Below are 16,394 nucleotides of genomic sequence, written 5' to 3'. Positions count from 1 at the left end.
GTCCCCTGGAGGAAGGACAGACAGTCATGGGAGGGAACTTGTTCCATCAGGCCACATACTATGCCAGGCAGATGATGACTGGCCATGTGGCTGCTGTACCAAAAGGCTCTAAGGCTTGAAAACAGTCATCTTTAAAAGATGCCAAGGTGCCACTTGGCAGCTTGAGTGGGACTCTGAAAGGGCTGCCACTTCCATGGCAGAAGGTCCAAGTACCAGTTGCTGGTCTGTGAAGAGGCACCCAGCATCAATCCCAAGGACAGAGGAGGACTTGTCCATGTCACACCCCTTGGCCCGGGCTGGACACTTACAGACCTAAGATAGCACCACAGGGCCTGGCGAAGCTCACAAAAAGATGAGGCTCCCACAAAAGTCCAAATCACCACCAATACATTTATTCAAGGAGATGGGGGTCTGTCATACCATGAGGGAAGGGCTAGACATTGGCCTACGTAACCTGTGCGTATTCATACACAGGTGACAGAACCCTCACACCTGGTGTCACCATTACAGACAAGCAGATGAGGGGGATAGTCTGAGGAGTCACATGATTTCCCAATCAGGAGAAGGCACTGCCCTTGGATCAGAAAAGTAGTGTTGAGAACAAGGGCAGCGCCAGCCTGCCAGCACAGGTCCAGGCCCAGGCATGATGGTGCCCTATTTACAAAGCAGGACGGGGTGCTTCTGGCTGAGTGGCAGATGAGCTGGGCTGGAGGTGGGGGGAAGCCTTGCCTGTGACCTTGGCCTCCACTGCCTTCCTCTGCCCTCGCACAAGACAGACTCAAGTACCCCTGGGCAGGAAGGGGATCCCACCACACTGCTCCCCAGGCTTCCCAAGGTCCCAGGTGGCCCACCTCCACCAGCCCACATCTGGACAGACACATGGCAAACATGGACATGAAGCCAGGCTGGGCTGGAGTCACCCTCAGGCATCTGAGATGATGGGTCCTCACCAGGCGTAGGCCAAGACCCCCATAAATGTTTGGTCAGGCGACTTAGGTTACTCCAGGGCAAAGCAGGACCCTGATGACACCCGGCGGAAAAGTAGGCTGGAACCCCGGAAGAGCTGGCCCTAATGGGAAAGTGGCAGTTAGTGGTGTGAGGGGGAGCTGTCTACCTCTTATAGCCCGTCCCACCCTCTTGGTAAAGATTTCTGAAGAACATTTACTGTTATTGTGTATATGATGGGGGAGGTGTACACGTGTTAGGGTTCACGTGTGGACAACAGAGGACAGCTTGATTGAGCCGATTCTCTCCTTCACATTATGTGGGTTCTGGGGATTAAACTCAGGTGGTCAGGCTTGTGTGGCAAGCTCTTTACCCACTGAACCCTTAAACTGGCTCCCATTAAACTATTCTCAACCTAAAGGCCACTCAGCACTCCTGGCTCCTCTTCACCAGAACCTCATTTGACTGTTGACAAAGTGACACCAGGAAAAGGCAACTGCTCCTAGCCACGAGCCTGGTTCCTGACCACTGGGCCCCAAGAGCTGCCACCAGCAGAAGGCTTCAGTAACCATGGCTACTTCAGCAGCCATGGCTGCCCCTCCCAGAGTCCCACAGAACCCAGCTGAACCTTGAAGGTCTCCTGGGTCCAGGACCGTCCCTGCTCAGGAGTTTGGTGGAATGCATGCCAGACACCCTTGTTAGCGGAGGAGCAAGTGCTTGGGCTCTGCCACCTACCACATCTGAAGGAGCGGAACCTCTGCTTAACTTCAAAGGGGCAGATTTTGACTCTGTTGCCCAAGCCCTGAGCACCAGCCTCACCTGACTTCTCCCCTCTGCCAGAGCTGAGACTACTTAGTGCCCACTTAGCACCTACTTAGTACCTTGCAGCCCTTCTGCGCAGAGCAGGCGCCTCCCATTACCATCACTCCACCCTCCAAGAGCCCCACCCAGCATGCTCACCTGTACACTCAGGTACTTCCAGCAGTGGATCCAGGACTTGAACACGGGGGAGTAAGGAGGGAGCCCAGCCTGCAGCCTATGGAGGAGACACAGGAGGGGTCCTCAAGGACCAGAGACCTCAGAGGAGCGGTGCGCTATACCCATCCCAACCCCACAGCAAAGTAGTGGAGGTGGAGGGGCTGGAGGAACTCATCTTGGGGAGGGCCGGGGGGGGGGGGGTACACACATACCCACAGTTGTTCACAGCCATGAGATCTCCAACGAGCAGGAAGGGGTAGGTCAGCATGCTCACTGCAATCTAAGGGCACACAGGCTTCAGTGCCAGCATGCCGCTCACCAGGCTCCCATGGGCCCAGAGAGGGCACATGCTGCCAACACCAGTCTTCAAGGCCTGCCTGTAGCCCACCGTGGCCCTTAAAGGCAGAGGGCGGGACTTACCCCCATCACGAACTTGGTGTAGCTGCGGATGGCCAGGGCCTGGCTGAACTGCAGAGACATAAAGGAAGGAGGGTTTACCACAGGAATGTCAGGAGGAGACTTCAGCTCTGTGGTACCCTCACCTTACCTATCTCAACCCCCTTTCCAGCACTGCTCCTCCTGTGCCCTCCCTATTAGGCCAGCTGGGCTGAGGGGACCTGTGAGGATTCTGGGGAAGCAGGCTCAAGGTGGTAACCTTGGGTGGCAATCCCGCAGGGCCCAACCCTCGCTTGGCAGTCCCAGCCTGGTGAGGGGTTCCCAAGCTTCCACCCAGAGCTCCAGACAGAGGCTGCTCCTGCGTGAAGTGTGACGTCACTCCCACTATCACCACCCCCACCTCACCAAGCTTCAACCCCCATCCCAAAGCTTGGCTTTCCCCAGAAAACAGCTCTGACTAAGAAAGGGGATGGCCTTAGTGATTTCTCAAGTGGTCACCCACTACAGGCTGTCCCAGAGTCCTTGCAGAAGATCTGCCTGCTGATCTTGCAGGGCTGGCAGCCTCTCTACCCCAAAAGTCTTTATAGAATGCACCTTCCATACCAGAGCTGACTCAAAAAGGTGTTTAAGCAGCCTGGGCAGGGCTGTGCTCCCTGACTCAGAAAGCTAGTCAAGTGCCTTGGCATGGGGCACTGCAAACTGTCCCAGCCTTGCTCTTTATGTGACCACAGTGCCTGCCCTCCCACAGGCCCCTGAGTGACCACAGTGCCCACAGGCCTCCAAAGTCCAAGGGCAGAACTGCAGGCACATGTCAATATCACTGTAGATGAGGGTGCACCTCCACTTTAATTTGTAGGCACTGAAAGGGCAGTGAAGAATCACACCTAGATTACAGGGCCACCAGTCTCCTCACATCACAGGCCACCCTCCCTCAGGGTTGCCAGCCTGAGCCAACAGACACCCTGTGGATCATGAATGACCCCTTCCCTATTCCACGTCTGGTCATTTGTGCTGCTGGAATGCCTGGCTTCCAGGAATCCTAACTCATTGAGGGTCCAGAATCCTTATCTTGGTAGCAGAACTCATCAGGTGCCCAGGTGAGGTCTGCAGACCTCAGCACCAAAGCAGGCTGAGACTACACGGAACCATCCTGGCCCAGGATGTTACACCCGTGCTGTTTCCCTTGACAACCAGAGCTGCCACAGAGCTGCCAGGACCAAAGGTCATGATGCTCATGGAAAGGCATTATAGGTTGTTTTTCTTTTGAAACTAGAGTCTCATATATAGTCTGAGGCAACCTTGACTGCAGAATCCTCCTGCCTCCACCTCCAGAGCGCTGGGATTACATGCCTGGCCAGTGGGTTGTCTGAGACAGGGTTTCTCTGTGTAGCTCTGGCTGTCCTGGAATTCAGTCTGTAGACCAGGGTGGCCTTGAACTCAGAGACCCATCTGCCTCTGCCTCCCAAGTGCTGGGACTAAAAGTGTGCGCCACCATGCCCAGCTTTTTTTTTTTTTTTTTTTTTTTTTGGTTTTTCGAGACAGGGTCTCTCTGTGTAGCCTTGGCCATCCTGGACTCACTTTGTAGACCAGGCTGGCCTCGAACTCACAGCGATCCGCCTGCCTCTGCCTCCCGAGTGCTGGGATTAAAGGCGTGCGCCACTACGCCCGGCTCATGCCCAGCTTTTACAGTAGGTTTTAAAAGCACAGACTAAGAAGGTTAAAGGACTGTGGCTATCAGCTGCCTATCTCATGTACTGAGAAATTTTGGGCACACTGGGACCCACCACTTGTGGCACTTTGGGGCTGGAATTCTTTAACTTCCCCTCAGGCAGCGGTCAGTGTCCAGGGACAAGTAGGGGCCCCTGTCATCCCTGGGTCAAGAAAAGCCCCAAGTCCCAGTCTGTCCCAGACTCTGGGCATCAGCACACAGAAAGAAAGGCAAGCCCTTGTTCCAACCAACCTGGGAACCTGGATTCTGGTCGTTTCCCAGCCCCCCTGGGGTGTCACTCACGCTGTCGTCCACCAGGTAGGCATTGATGAAGTGGGCCAGCAGGTTACAGCCCCACAAGAAAACCACATCGCCCAGGAGGTGCGGGATTAAGCCACTAAAAAAGCAAGGTGAGCAGAGATGAGCAAGGAGGAGACCCAGGGGGTGGGCAGGCTGCACCCAGCTCACACCTGCAGCAGCAGCCTCAAGCCTCGGGGAGGGGCCTGGAAGGCTCAGGGGTCACAAGCTGAATCATCAAAATAATTTCACAGAAATCTATGTTTCTGGCTTTTCTTGACAAGTCAGAGAGTCAGGCCCTGTTGGGTGTGTGTTAGCAGAAGCCCTGGTGTCCTGTAAAAGCAGTCACCCCCAGCAAATGCAGATCACAAGGGAGTGCCTGGCTTCTCCTGCCCCCGCTTCAGACCGATTCCCCTGAACTGCTCGACATCTGTTCTCCGCCCTGGATGTTCGCTCCATCAACAGTGCACCAGCAAGCGTTTGCAATGCACCTCACAAATGCTTGCAAGGCCCGCTACCATGCACAGTGATGGCCTTGAGGGCGGACTGCTCGCTAAATCTGGGTCTGCTCCCTGTGGAGGTGGCCAGAGGCAGCCCAACAGTTTAGAGTAGCTACTGCTCTTGCTCGGCACTAGTTCCAGGGATCTGAGGGCCTTCCTTTGGTCTCCATGGCCCCTGGGCACACATGGTGTACATAAACTCACACAGGCACACACATAACAGCAACAAACATAATTTTTAAAAAAAATCTCGTATCTGCAAGTCCACGAGAGTGTAAGTACCACTCCTGTGTTCAGAGGGCAGTCAGCAGATGTCTTGGTAGGGGCACTTCCTTCCCCCATGGGTGCTTTCTGAGGGTGCAACCTGTGTGCACCACTACTCCAGAGTCACCCAAAAGTAAGCGTGTGCTGGGTGGGACCCCAGTCACGGAGCTAAACACGGCTGGGCAGTGTTAATGTCTGACGAGCCAGGCACCCGAATCCATGATCTTACTTACATATGGGCGAATACAGAGATGTTTCTCAACCTTGGCCCTGTGGCCATCTGGAACTGAGCAATACCGAGCTGTCCTCCGCACTGTGAGATGCTTTAGCAGCAGCTGGGGTCTCTTACATGCCAGGTCTAAAATCCACAAAATGCCCCTGGACATTGCTAGTGACCCTGGGGGCAGAATCATCTCAGTTGAGAAACATACTACTCTCTGTCTCTGTATTCCAAGTCACGTCCTGACTAAACCACAGATCATAAAACCATCTGACAAACTAGGAAAATCACAGCCCCATATCTGTCCTCTGTGCACGTGACCACTGTAGGCCACTTCCTAGGCCTTTAAATGGCGAAACCAAAGCCATACTTGTCAGCCTGGCCTCTCGGTTGTCTGAAGCTCACTTTATGATCTGAGCTTTCTTTGTGGGTGAAGTAAGCTGGGCTCAGGACTAAGGGAGGCAGGTCTGTAGCCCTCAGGAGATCATGCAGCCAGAGACACAGACAGGCCCTGGGCCTCTAATAACACACCCCCAATAGGGTCTGGTTTTCTGACTTGTCAAAAAAAAAACCCACCATGGATTTCTATGGAATTATGTTGATTATCAGTGTGCACTAATTGTCAGAACAGAGCCCACTGGCTGGAGGCGGCGTGTGCACTGCCAGTGCCCAGTCCTCAGTCTGAGTCCCAGCTTGGCAGTCAGTCACCTCTGGCGGCAAATGACACCAAGGACTATGCAGTGCTCCGGCTTCTGAAGACCAGCTCTGTGGCCCTGACAAGCCCAGGCCAGATGGGGCCTGGCGGGGCTATCTAGCGCACCTCCTCAGCATGGGAGAGAGAGAGAGAGAGAGAGAGAGAGTGTGTGTGTGTGTGTGTGTGTGTGTGTGTGTGTGTGTGTGTGTGAGTGTGTGTGTGTGTGTGTGTGTGTGTGTGTGAGTGTGTGTGTGTGTGTGTGTGTGTGTGTGTGTGTGTGTGTGTGTGTGTGTGTGTGTGTGTGGAGTGTGTGTGTGTGTGTGTGTGTGTGTGTGTTACCCTTGTGCAGGCCCAGCACACACTTCACCACTAAGCTACACCCTTGCCCAGGTCCATTTTCACCTACGCTGTGACCTGAAAGGGCTGGGCAGCTCTGGTGCCCTACATGCTACGAAGCATAACTCAGCTGGGTAGTAGCTGCTCCGCCTGGGGCACGCACGTGTGGTTAGCCGAAGGCAGCAGCTGTGGCCCCGGAGACTGAGAACACACCTGTTAGTGGAGCCACGCATGGCTCTGCAGGGAATGAACTCACGTACACGAAGAATCCCAGAAGCCCCTCCTCCTTGAAAATCTTCCCAATGGAGCTCAGCACGCCGCTGGGGAGGCAAAAGAGACAGAGTCACCTGGTCGCCCAGCAGAAGGCCACTGTCCAGGCTTACTCAGACGGGCAGGCACTAACCAGGGTGGGAGTCTGTCACCAGGAAGAATGCAAGGGGATAGAAAATAGCTTTCGAGGCAGAGGCAGGCGGATCTCTGTGATTTCGAGGTCAGCCTGGTCTATAAAGCAAGTCCAGGACAGCCAGAGCTATTACACAGAGAAACCCTGTCTCGGGAAACCAAAAAAAAAAGTTGAGGTGAGGTGACTTTACACCACGCATGAAGGCTGGAGTGCAATGACCCCTGGATCTAGGACCTTGGGCTCCCTTCCCTGGCCCCAGTGCTCATCTCTCACAAACCAAGCAAGCTCCTAGCAGAGGACCTGACGGCCGTGGCAACAGGACGGTAGGAGAGCAGAAGGGACCCCCTGCACAACGGGCAGAGGAACTCCCACAGCCAGAAGGCCTTGGAGCAACCCAGGAAAAAGACTCCAGCCCTCCCCCACAGCAAGCCTGGGGTCTACAGGCCTGCAGTGCAGCCTGCAGGAGGTGAGAGGATAGGCTATGGCTTCCTGACCCCACACCACCTCTGTGACCTGCGTCTGGGAACGTCCACTGGCCCACAGAGGCACTGTGACATGCAGGTGGAGGCAGTAGGCGCGCGCGCGCGTGTGTGCGTGTGTGTTAGAGCTGGCCTCGGGCTCCTAGCCCCACCACACCCTATGTTCTTCTCAGGACAGTGGCCTGACCCACTGGGGTTTCAGCCAAGCTGTCCCCTCGGGTCATTTACCAACCTCCTATTTCAGTCTGGAGAATCAAGCAATCCCCGTGAGTGAACCCAGAGCCAATCATCCTGGCTGCAGAAAACAAGGGAAGCCAGGAAACGGCAGAGGAAAAAGGCTGTGTGCTTGGGCCTCCGGCCGGCACTGAGCCTCTTGGCACACAAGGAGCAGGCAGCTTCTCAGTAGACAGTGAGACAAGTAGAAAGCCAGAGGAACCTAGCAGTCTAGTAGGAGGCCCACCTCACAGACAGCCCAGGCAGACACTGGCACAGGGCACTGAAGCTCTGCAGCCCCCTCTGCGAGTGACCTACCACTGAGGTAGGCTCAGTGACCTACCTGTACTTGGCCTCTCGTCCCACAAAACTGCACCATGCATCGCATTGAGATGACTGAGGAGAGAGAAAGCACTAGGGTGATGTGGAGGACTGACAGCTCGGCACCCTAACCCTGGGGACTCGGGAGAGGAGGGCATGGACCCCCACAGCTATAGCACCACCTCTGCCTGGGAAGGGACCGGTCAGTCTCCTGTCACCCCCTGTCTCTCCCCAGTATTAACTTCTGCTTATGGTAGGGCCAGCCTACACCTGCCTGCACCACAGTGGGCTCAGCTGCAGCATCCTTACCGTGTAAGGGATGGGCCAGCATGCGGGACACACACTGCATCATCATCTCATAGGACGTCTGCAAGAGAGGAGGGTGGGGATGCGTCAGGCCTGGGACTCACACCTCGGGCCACCCAACCCCAATCCCTCCCTAAGGTGTGCTGCCATCCTGGGGCAGAGCAGCTGAAAAGGGAAGTCCCCAGCAGTATCCAGCTAAGACCCCTTCCACCTAGGCGAGAATGAGGGCCCAGCCAATGAGAACGTTTCTCTCTGACCCGTAACACTCACCTCCTTCACAACTTTCTTCAGCGAAGTCTTCATGTCATCCTTGTTGGAAACCTGCTCGATCTCATCTGGAGGGAAAACCTGACCACAGGCACGCCATGAGTCTCAGATGAACACTTAGGGGACACTGGGCGCTGTACCCACTGCCCACTGCCTAGGCTGTCAGTAGCCACCAGGATTGGGGAATGGAGTGGGAAAGCCACCATCACAGCTGCCCCAGCTATGAGGCAGGGGGCCTCCCAAGCACAAGCCCGGGGTGCCATGCATTGGGGTCTGCATAGGGAAGTGGGACCAGGGCTGGACAGCTGCACCTGACAGTGACTGGAGTCTGTGCAGCCCTGGGCAACTGCTCACCTTCTTCATGCTGCCCCGGGTCATGGTGGACAAGGCGTTGGACATCAGACGGGGGCTCAGGCCCCGGAACAGCCCTATCTTCCCATCTACCTGCACAATGTACTTGGCTGTAAGAAGGCAAAGGGGTTGGCGTCACGCGCAGCCCAGGACACCTGCTGCCGGACCACACGCCCACACCAGTGGTTTCCCAATCACTGCTGAATGCAGCCGGGGGCAGTGTGTGTCCAGGGCCTGACGCAGGCCAACTCCGATCCCAAGTATCATCTGACCTGTCTTTTTTGGTAAAATGCTCCAACGTTCTTCTGACAAATAAGCCCACTGGACTTCTTGCTTGCTTTCTTTCTTTTCCTTAGCTTTGAAAACTACTTGGCAAACTCAACTGTCGTTTCTCAACTCAGCAGCTGGAATGCTGTAATCCAAAACCAATTTCAGCTGCTTGTAAAGTGTTTTCCTTGGGGTGGGGGATGGGGCGCCCACAGGCAGTAGTGACCTTCCCTACCTAAGGGAGTTGAAGGACCGGGATGGGAAGGCCGGCCTGAGAGGGTCTCCAAGACACCCCAACCCGTTACTGTGCTGTGCTATGTCCAGGGTGCCCCTGGCACCTGCTGGCTCCTCTTAGGAAGGGACAGGAGTGGCACTGGGGGAAATGCTGCATGGCCAGGTGGCAATGAGAATTCCGGTCCCACCTGCTGTATGTCACATCAAGCGTGTGTCGGGTCTTGCACTCCCTACTTTACATCTAACCCATGTCAAGAACTTGACGTGTTTCTTCCGGAAGCCAGAAGAACATTCCCTCAATGTGATCCTCTTTCAGCCCCATGACGTCAGCTCTCTAGCACCGCACACAGGCAGTGACGAGCACATGTGCCCTTTTCTCCTCTGCAGTGTCTCTGGCAGCGTGACTCTACGTCACACTTGGCAAGGGCTTCTGGGGACAGGGCAGTGCACCTGTTACCTGTACAACAGCTTTCTGAGAGGGGGTAGGGCAAGGAAGAAAGGACTGGGGGAGGGGATGCGAGGCCTAAGGGCTGAGCAACGACTCAAGGCAGGACTGCCCTCTCTAGACTCAGGGGCAGGCTCAGAACTGGCTCTGGAATTTGCCCACTTCTCCTATGAGCTGTTAAGTAAGAGACAGCACTGTCCGCAGAGGCCCTTTCAGGAGCTGCCCCTGTCCCACCACCTCAGGGCCAGAGCCTGCAAATGCCCAGGGAATCCAGCCTTACACCACGGAATGTCCACAGCTGTGGGGCTCTCCACTACAGTGCAGGGGAGGAGGAGACACTGGCCAGACAGTTCTAGAAGGTCAGACAGCCGGGCACTTCCTGACTCAGGAGCAACCGGCGTCCAGCAGCACTCAGCAGACATCTGCTTTTGACATCTGATCTGAAACATTTATAAAACCTGGGTGGGGGTGCCTCAGAACTTGCCTCATGCTTGCAAGAGGCCCTTGGATGAAGTCAGGGTGGCCCCGTGTGCACAGGCATGACCTCACACATGAGTCCTTCCTAACGGCGCCACTGTAGGCAGATCTGAGACAGCCAGGTCACCACAGTCCTGCGCCCATTATCTCTGTGTACAATGCTGGGTGGGGGCGGTCTATTCATATGGTTCCCCTCTTCCCCTACACCAGCAATCTTAAAATAAATACAAAACACATTTCCCCACCAAAAATAAAAAGAAGGGGGAAAAAAAAAGGCCCATTCTGCCCAGCCCTAGACTCTGCACTCAGAACTGAAGGCAAAACTGGAGAAGCAGCTGACCTGTGACCCTGCCACAGTGAATGTGTGTGGTGGAGAAGGTGGCTCCGAGGTCAAGCAGCAGGCTATGCGGCAGGCAGACTTGCAGAGGACAAGCCAGACTAGCCAAATGGGTAAGAGGCGGGAAACAGCAGAGCGGGTCCAGAATGGGACTTGGGCAGTAAAGCCAACAAGGCACTTTGAGGAAGCACCTTAGGGAGAGCCTGTGGACTACGGGAGGGAACCCTACCAAGCCCTAGCCAGCTGTCACCCACAGGCCTGAGGACAACAGCGTAGACAGAGAGGTGCGGATCTGGTCAGAGAGGCCTCCCCACGGGGATTCAGGAGGAACGTGGGCAGTCAGTGCACCTTCCTTTACACACAGCACAAGCTCAAGTGTCTGCCCAGAATCTACCAGTCCCCACATGGTTCTAGAACCAGCCGGTGCCCTGCGGCCTGGACTGCAGCACTCACAGGCTCCCACCCCACTCCTGCTGCCTTCGGCTACTCTCAGGTCCCCTCCTTGGAGCTGGTACTGGCTCCTGGCACTGGACTGCACAGCAGGTTCCCGGGTACAGCTGGGCCTGTGGCACTCACCATAGGTGAAGAAGCTTGGCAGGTAGAGGACCTTCCTCCCCAGCACGTTGGTCCCAAGGGTGGGGGGCATCGGCTCATGACCCACCTTCAGAATCAACAGAGACAAGAAGGGTCACTGTCAGGCAGCTCACTGCTTCCTGTTCTCACCTCCTGGGAGCATCAGCATCCCTTCATCAGCATCCCTTCACCAGCATCCCTTCATCAGCATCCCTTCATCAGCATCCCTTCACCAGCATCCCTTCATCAGCATCCCTTCATCAGCATCCCTTCACCAGCATCCCTTCATCAGTGCCTAGTGCTAGGTCCCAACACAGCCCCAACCTACATGCCACACCCTCTACAACCTCAGTGCTAGAGGAGCTCAGTGCACGAACACCCTTGTGCTCGGTGGGAGAGGGTGAACAGGACACGGTGCCTGTGTGCTCAGAGGGAAACAGTCCAGTTGATTTTCTCCTTCTACACTTACGTGGGTTCCAGGGATAGAACTCAGGTTGCTTTATTTGTGTCCCCGTGTGTTTGTGCATGGGCACGTGAACCCATGGAACGTGTGTGGAGGTCAGAGGACAACTTGCATGAGCTGGTTCTCTCCTCTGGATTCAGTTCCGGTCCTCAGGTCTCTATGGCAACAGGTGCTTTACCGACTGAGTCATCTCATTGGCCCAGAAATACACGTTTAAAAATCCCTCTCAGCACTTGGTAGGCAGAGGCAGCAGGCAGCAGGCAGGCTGTCCTGGACTCCCTCTGTAGACCAAGCTGGCCTCAAACTCACAGTGATCCGCCTGCCTCTGCCTCCTGAGTGCTAGGATTAAAGGCGTGCACCACCACCGCCTGGCTGAGGTGCCCATTTTTAAGTGCTTCAGTCCATCCTCCTCTGAGAACAGATTGCTAACTGTCATCTTCAGGATAAAACTTCACTCCACCCTAAGTCCCGGCATAGTGACAAGCAGTGACCTAGGGTTTCAGTCCCAGGCTTCAGACAGCTCTGCTGTCACCTACCCTTGAGCCTACTGCAAATACCTCCCTGACCTGTCCCTGCCAGTTCCAGGCTTGGCAAGTGTCACCTTAAACCCACCGAAATGACTATGTTCTGATCTCAATGACCCTTATTTCCGCACAGCCTTCGCTGGACAGCGGTACGTTATAACCAAGTATCTGTCCCACACATGGACAGGCAGACAGCTGAGTCATCCATGTCCACATGAGACCCCCGTGGAGGGGCCAACCCATGAGAAACTCTGCTGCCAGTAGGAGGCGAGGGGTACAGACCAGAGCCTAAGCGGGGTGAGGACAACCTCCCTTGGCACAAGGGGGCACAGCAGCAGTGTGCCTTCAGCATAGGTGGGGAGTGGCACCTGCTGGATGAAGCAAGGGACAAGGCCCATGGGTTAGGAGGCCTGGCCTTGTGAGTGGCACCTGCTGGATGAGGCAAGGGACAAGGCCCATGGGTTAGGAGGCCTGGCCTTGTGAGTGGCACCTGCTGGATGAGGCAAGGGACAAGGCCCATGGGTTAGGAGGCCTGGCCTTGTGAGTGGCACCTGCTGGATGAGGCAAGGGACAAGGCCCATGGGTTAGGAGGCCTGGCCTTGTGACCTGCACTGGGCCCCTTTGCGGGCTGCTGTTTTTCCCTTTACTAGGAAAGTGTTTCACCAAAGCTCACATTATTGCTGTGGATGTGACTCTAAGACATAGTGACAATGGCCGATTGTCCATGTTTTCCTTCTTATTATTGTTGTGTAGGTGTAGGTCAGAGGGCAACGTTGGCGTAAGTTCCAGGGATTTAGCTCGCATCCTCAGGCCTGAGCAACAAGTGACCTACCTGCTGCTAACCTACCTCACAGTCCCAGACTGGAAACCTAAAAACCCCTTTCTTGTGAGGTCTTTTTTAAAAGTGCTGCTCACAAGGGCTTATCCAGAAAAGAGTCAGGTGACCCAGGCAGACAGCTTTCTCTCCTCGAGTTTTTCTTCTAGGTCTGAAGTTGCCACGATCTTAAGTAGTAGGTGTTCCCTCCTCTGTGCTCCCAACCTCAAGGCCCAGGCTCTTACTACTGGTCTGTCTTACCACTGCAACTCCAACCTAACCCTAGAACCTGTGCCCTCAGTAGCACATCCTCGGGGCTCCCAAATCTGCGGAGTCTATTTTATTAATGCCCACTGGGTTGTCACAGGCACACTGCTAACCCTGGCCAAGTTCTCGTTGACCTGTTCCCAAGTCAGGTTCGCCCAGATGTGTCCCTAAGTGTCCTGTCCACAGTGAACACTGTGACCCTGCACCCAAAACCAGCAGAGCCAGTTCACCGTCTTCAAGTCTGCACCACCTCCGTCCTAACACCCACGTGTTTTGATCTAAGGCTGCACCTTCTTATTCCCTCAACACAGGCAACCCCACACCTGCTCCCTGCAGATCGTCTGCGCCAAGAGCTCGTGTCTGCTGAGCCCGCTCTACCAACAGAGCTCTCTGGCCTGTAACCACCCACCGTCTGGTTCTCGTCACCCTAGGGCTCCTTCTCACTCTCCAGATCCTTTTTCAAGACCCCTTCGCGTCAATCTTCTCTTCACACCTGCCTTCCAATGCCACCGTGGTCCCCAGTGCCCTCCCACACCTTGCAGCCGCCACCCCAAAGATACTCCACCTGCCATCCTAAGTTCCAGCATCCAGTGCTCCAGCACCCCAGCAGCTCAGCTCAGACACCACCAAAAGCCAGTGTCTCTCCTAAGCAGAAGCATGCTGTGGTAAATACACACCCACATTACAGCCAGGTCAACACTGGTCTCCAACTGCCCCTATCAGCCATCTCCAAATCTCAGGCATCCAAATTTGCTGCCCAGTGGCCCTGGCTGCATCTCCTCATTCCTTGCCATACTCCGAGACAAACTCCACTACCCTCATCCGTCAGACCCCAGGGCTCGAATGATCCCATCCTTACGGCCCTCTCATTCCAAACATCTGTCTAATCTTCTCAGTTCTATTATCAGGACAGTAAAATCCCACATCCACTTGCCTTAAACCTCAAATCTTAGCTGGGTCTCCATCTCAATTTTTAACACCCATCCTCTACTCTTCTGGAAAATTCTACACTACATCTTTGGATATCAGTCTGAGCCTGAACCACACCAATCAAAAAACGGTCCCCACATCCATCACACCCACCCCACCCACCTCAGCTAAATGCACACCTCCTCCCGACCCAATGCCTCCTCCTCCTTTACTCTCCCCTCATCCTCTTTTGGACCCAATTGCTAGCAACAAGCAAAGTCCTTAGGTGCCTAAGCATCCTTGGGTCCAGATGTCCCTACCTCTGCCTTGGCCAGCCCTTACCCGACTACCGCTCTGTCCATTTTTTTCCAACCCAGGCAAACACAATCACTGCAATTCCTTCCTTCCTCCCCTAAATGCGTCATCCCTTTCCCCCTAAAAGCCGCCTCCCGGCTCCCCTCCCCATACACACAGCCACCCCCCTCCACTCCCCGCCATTGCAGAGGCCCCTCCTCCCACCAAATCGGTCGTCGCCATCAAATCCACAGGCCCCTTCTCAAGTAAACCGATAGCTCTTCCCTGCTGCATTCTTTCCCTCCTAAATTTTTGGCCCTGGCTCCCACTCCTTTGTCCTTCAAAGCGCTTTTATCCATCCCTATAAATTCAGAGCCCCGTTGTCCTCTGCCCCGAACACTTAGCGCTTTCGTCACCAGCCCTCCTCTCTATCCATCTACCAAAACTTCTCGGACCTCCTCAAATTCTGTGACTCCTTCCCATACCCCAAATCCATTACTCTTCACGATCTCAAGCCCCCGGCCTCCGACTATTTATCTCCCACATCTTACCGTCCCTCCCCGCACCCCCAAATCCTTTCTTATCCCACGTCTGTCACTCACGTCCCTTCCTTCCCTCCCTGCACCTTCAAATCCCTTCCCTTCCCACGTCTCTCACATCCCTTCGCCCCTTCCCTGCACCCCCAAATCTACCCCACGTCTGTCACTCATGTCCCTTCGCTTCCTCCCTGCACCTTCAAATATCTCCCTACCCTACGTCTGTCATTCACGTCCCTTGGCCCCCCCTCATGCCTGCACCCCGACATCGCACACCCCATCGCCATCCTCCTGCGGCGCCCCCAGGCTCCACCTGGATCAGCAGCTTCACGTAGAGCAGCGGGTGGCTGAGCGCCGTCACGCCCGCGCCCAGCGCCACGAACAGCGCCTCGGTGGTCGGGGCGTTGTCCCCGGAGCCCGGACCCCCCGCGCCGCCGTCCATCCTGCGCGCCGACGGCTGAGCCGCGGGCCGAGGGTGACGAGGGTGCGCGCGATGCGCGGGCGGAGGGTCGCGAGCGCGGGCCTCGACTCCCGCCGGCGCGCCGCCGCGAGCTCCTGCACCAGCTCCGGCTCCCGCCATCCCCGCGGCGCCGCCGGGAGCCCAAGGCGCCACTTCCGGGTCTGAAGCCCCCATGGCGCCTGGCGTCGAGGTCACTCCCCGTCACGTGGTGGTGACCACGCCCCCTCGCGCGTCGGGGGCGGGGCCTAACAGCGTCGCTTGCGTTTCAGGCGGAGGGGGCGTGGTCGGCGGGCAAGTAGAACCGGTGGTGCTCTGTCGTCCGGCCCCGCCCCGCTCCCGGGCCCTGTTCTCTGCAGCTCCGGGTCCGCCCCTTTGCGGACCTGGCCTGTCACCGCCGCTGATCAGGGCTCTGCGGTCTGAGGCCTGCCTCTACACCCGTCCAGAGCGATCCCAGGGCCTGAGTAGAAACCCCTTAATATTTGAATAACTCAGGCTAGAAAGGGTTTGGGAGCACTTCTTGCTTGTGTACTCGCACAAGCCCCGTGCTAGGGTGCGTTTAGTTACTAAATCACTAGGCCTAGTGCCTGTAGCACATCCTTACCGCCAACTTCCAGGAAGGTGCTTGCAAAGCCCTGTTCCCACTTCTGAGCAAGCACAGCCCGGCTCTGCTAGTCGTGACCTGCCCAACAATATTCTGGTAAATGGACCTTAGAGTCAGCAGAGAGCCAGATCCTTTGCTGCCCTTTTCTTGTTGCTAGTTAAGGAGAAAGGTCGTTTGAATAGTCAGACGACTGCATCCCTTCTTAATTGCCCGTGAAAAAAAGCTATCACGGGCTTAATCCCAACACTCAGGAGGCAAGACAGGTGGATCTCTCTGTATTCAAGGCCAGCCTGGTCTATAGAGTGAGCTCCAGGACAGCCAGAGCTGCACAGAGAAACCCTGTCTCGAAGAGAAAGAAAGAAAGAAAGAAAAAGAAAGAAAGAAAGACAGCGAGCTGGGCATCGTGGCTTTGGAGGCAGAGGCAGGTGGATCACCGTGAGTTTGAGGCTAGCCTGGTCTACAAAGGGAGTCCAGGACAGCCAAGGCTACACAGAGAAACCCTGCCTCGAAAAACC

General features: G+C 55.7%; 1 protein-coding gene across 1 annotated transcript; it reads right to left on the bottom strand.

Moving 5' to 3' along the window:
* Positions 1-370: 370 nt before the first annotated feature.
* Mtch1 (mitochondrial carrier 1) lies at positions 371-15,467 on the bottom strand. The gene is given in 13 exon segments (XM_051153404.1): positions 371-1,069; positions 1,906-1,981; positions 2,136-2,203; positions 2,344-2,391; positions 4,331-4,424; positions 6,599-6,658; positions 7,777-7,802; positions 7,804-7,829; positions 8,064-8,121; positions 8,331-8,408; positions 8,682-8,788; positions 11,015-11,099; positions 15,132-15,467. Coding segments are annotated over 13 exon segments (1,119 nt in total). The 5' UTR covers positions 15,453-15,467; the 3' UTR covers positions 371-997.
* Positions 15,468-16,394: the final 927 nt, after the last annotated feature.

This window comes from Acomys russatus, chromosome 11 (assembly GCF_903995435.1).
Source record: "Acomys russatus chromosome 11, mAcoRus1.1, whole genome shotgun sequence".
In the NCBI taxonomy this organism is placed as follows: domain Eukaryota; kingdom Metazoa; phylum Chordata; class Mammalia; order Rodentia; family Muridae; genus Acomys; species Acomys russatus.
Note: the sequence above shows the minus strand (reverse complement) of the source record. Positions and strands in the feature narration are given on the sequence as shown.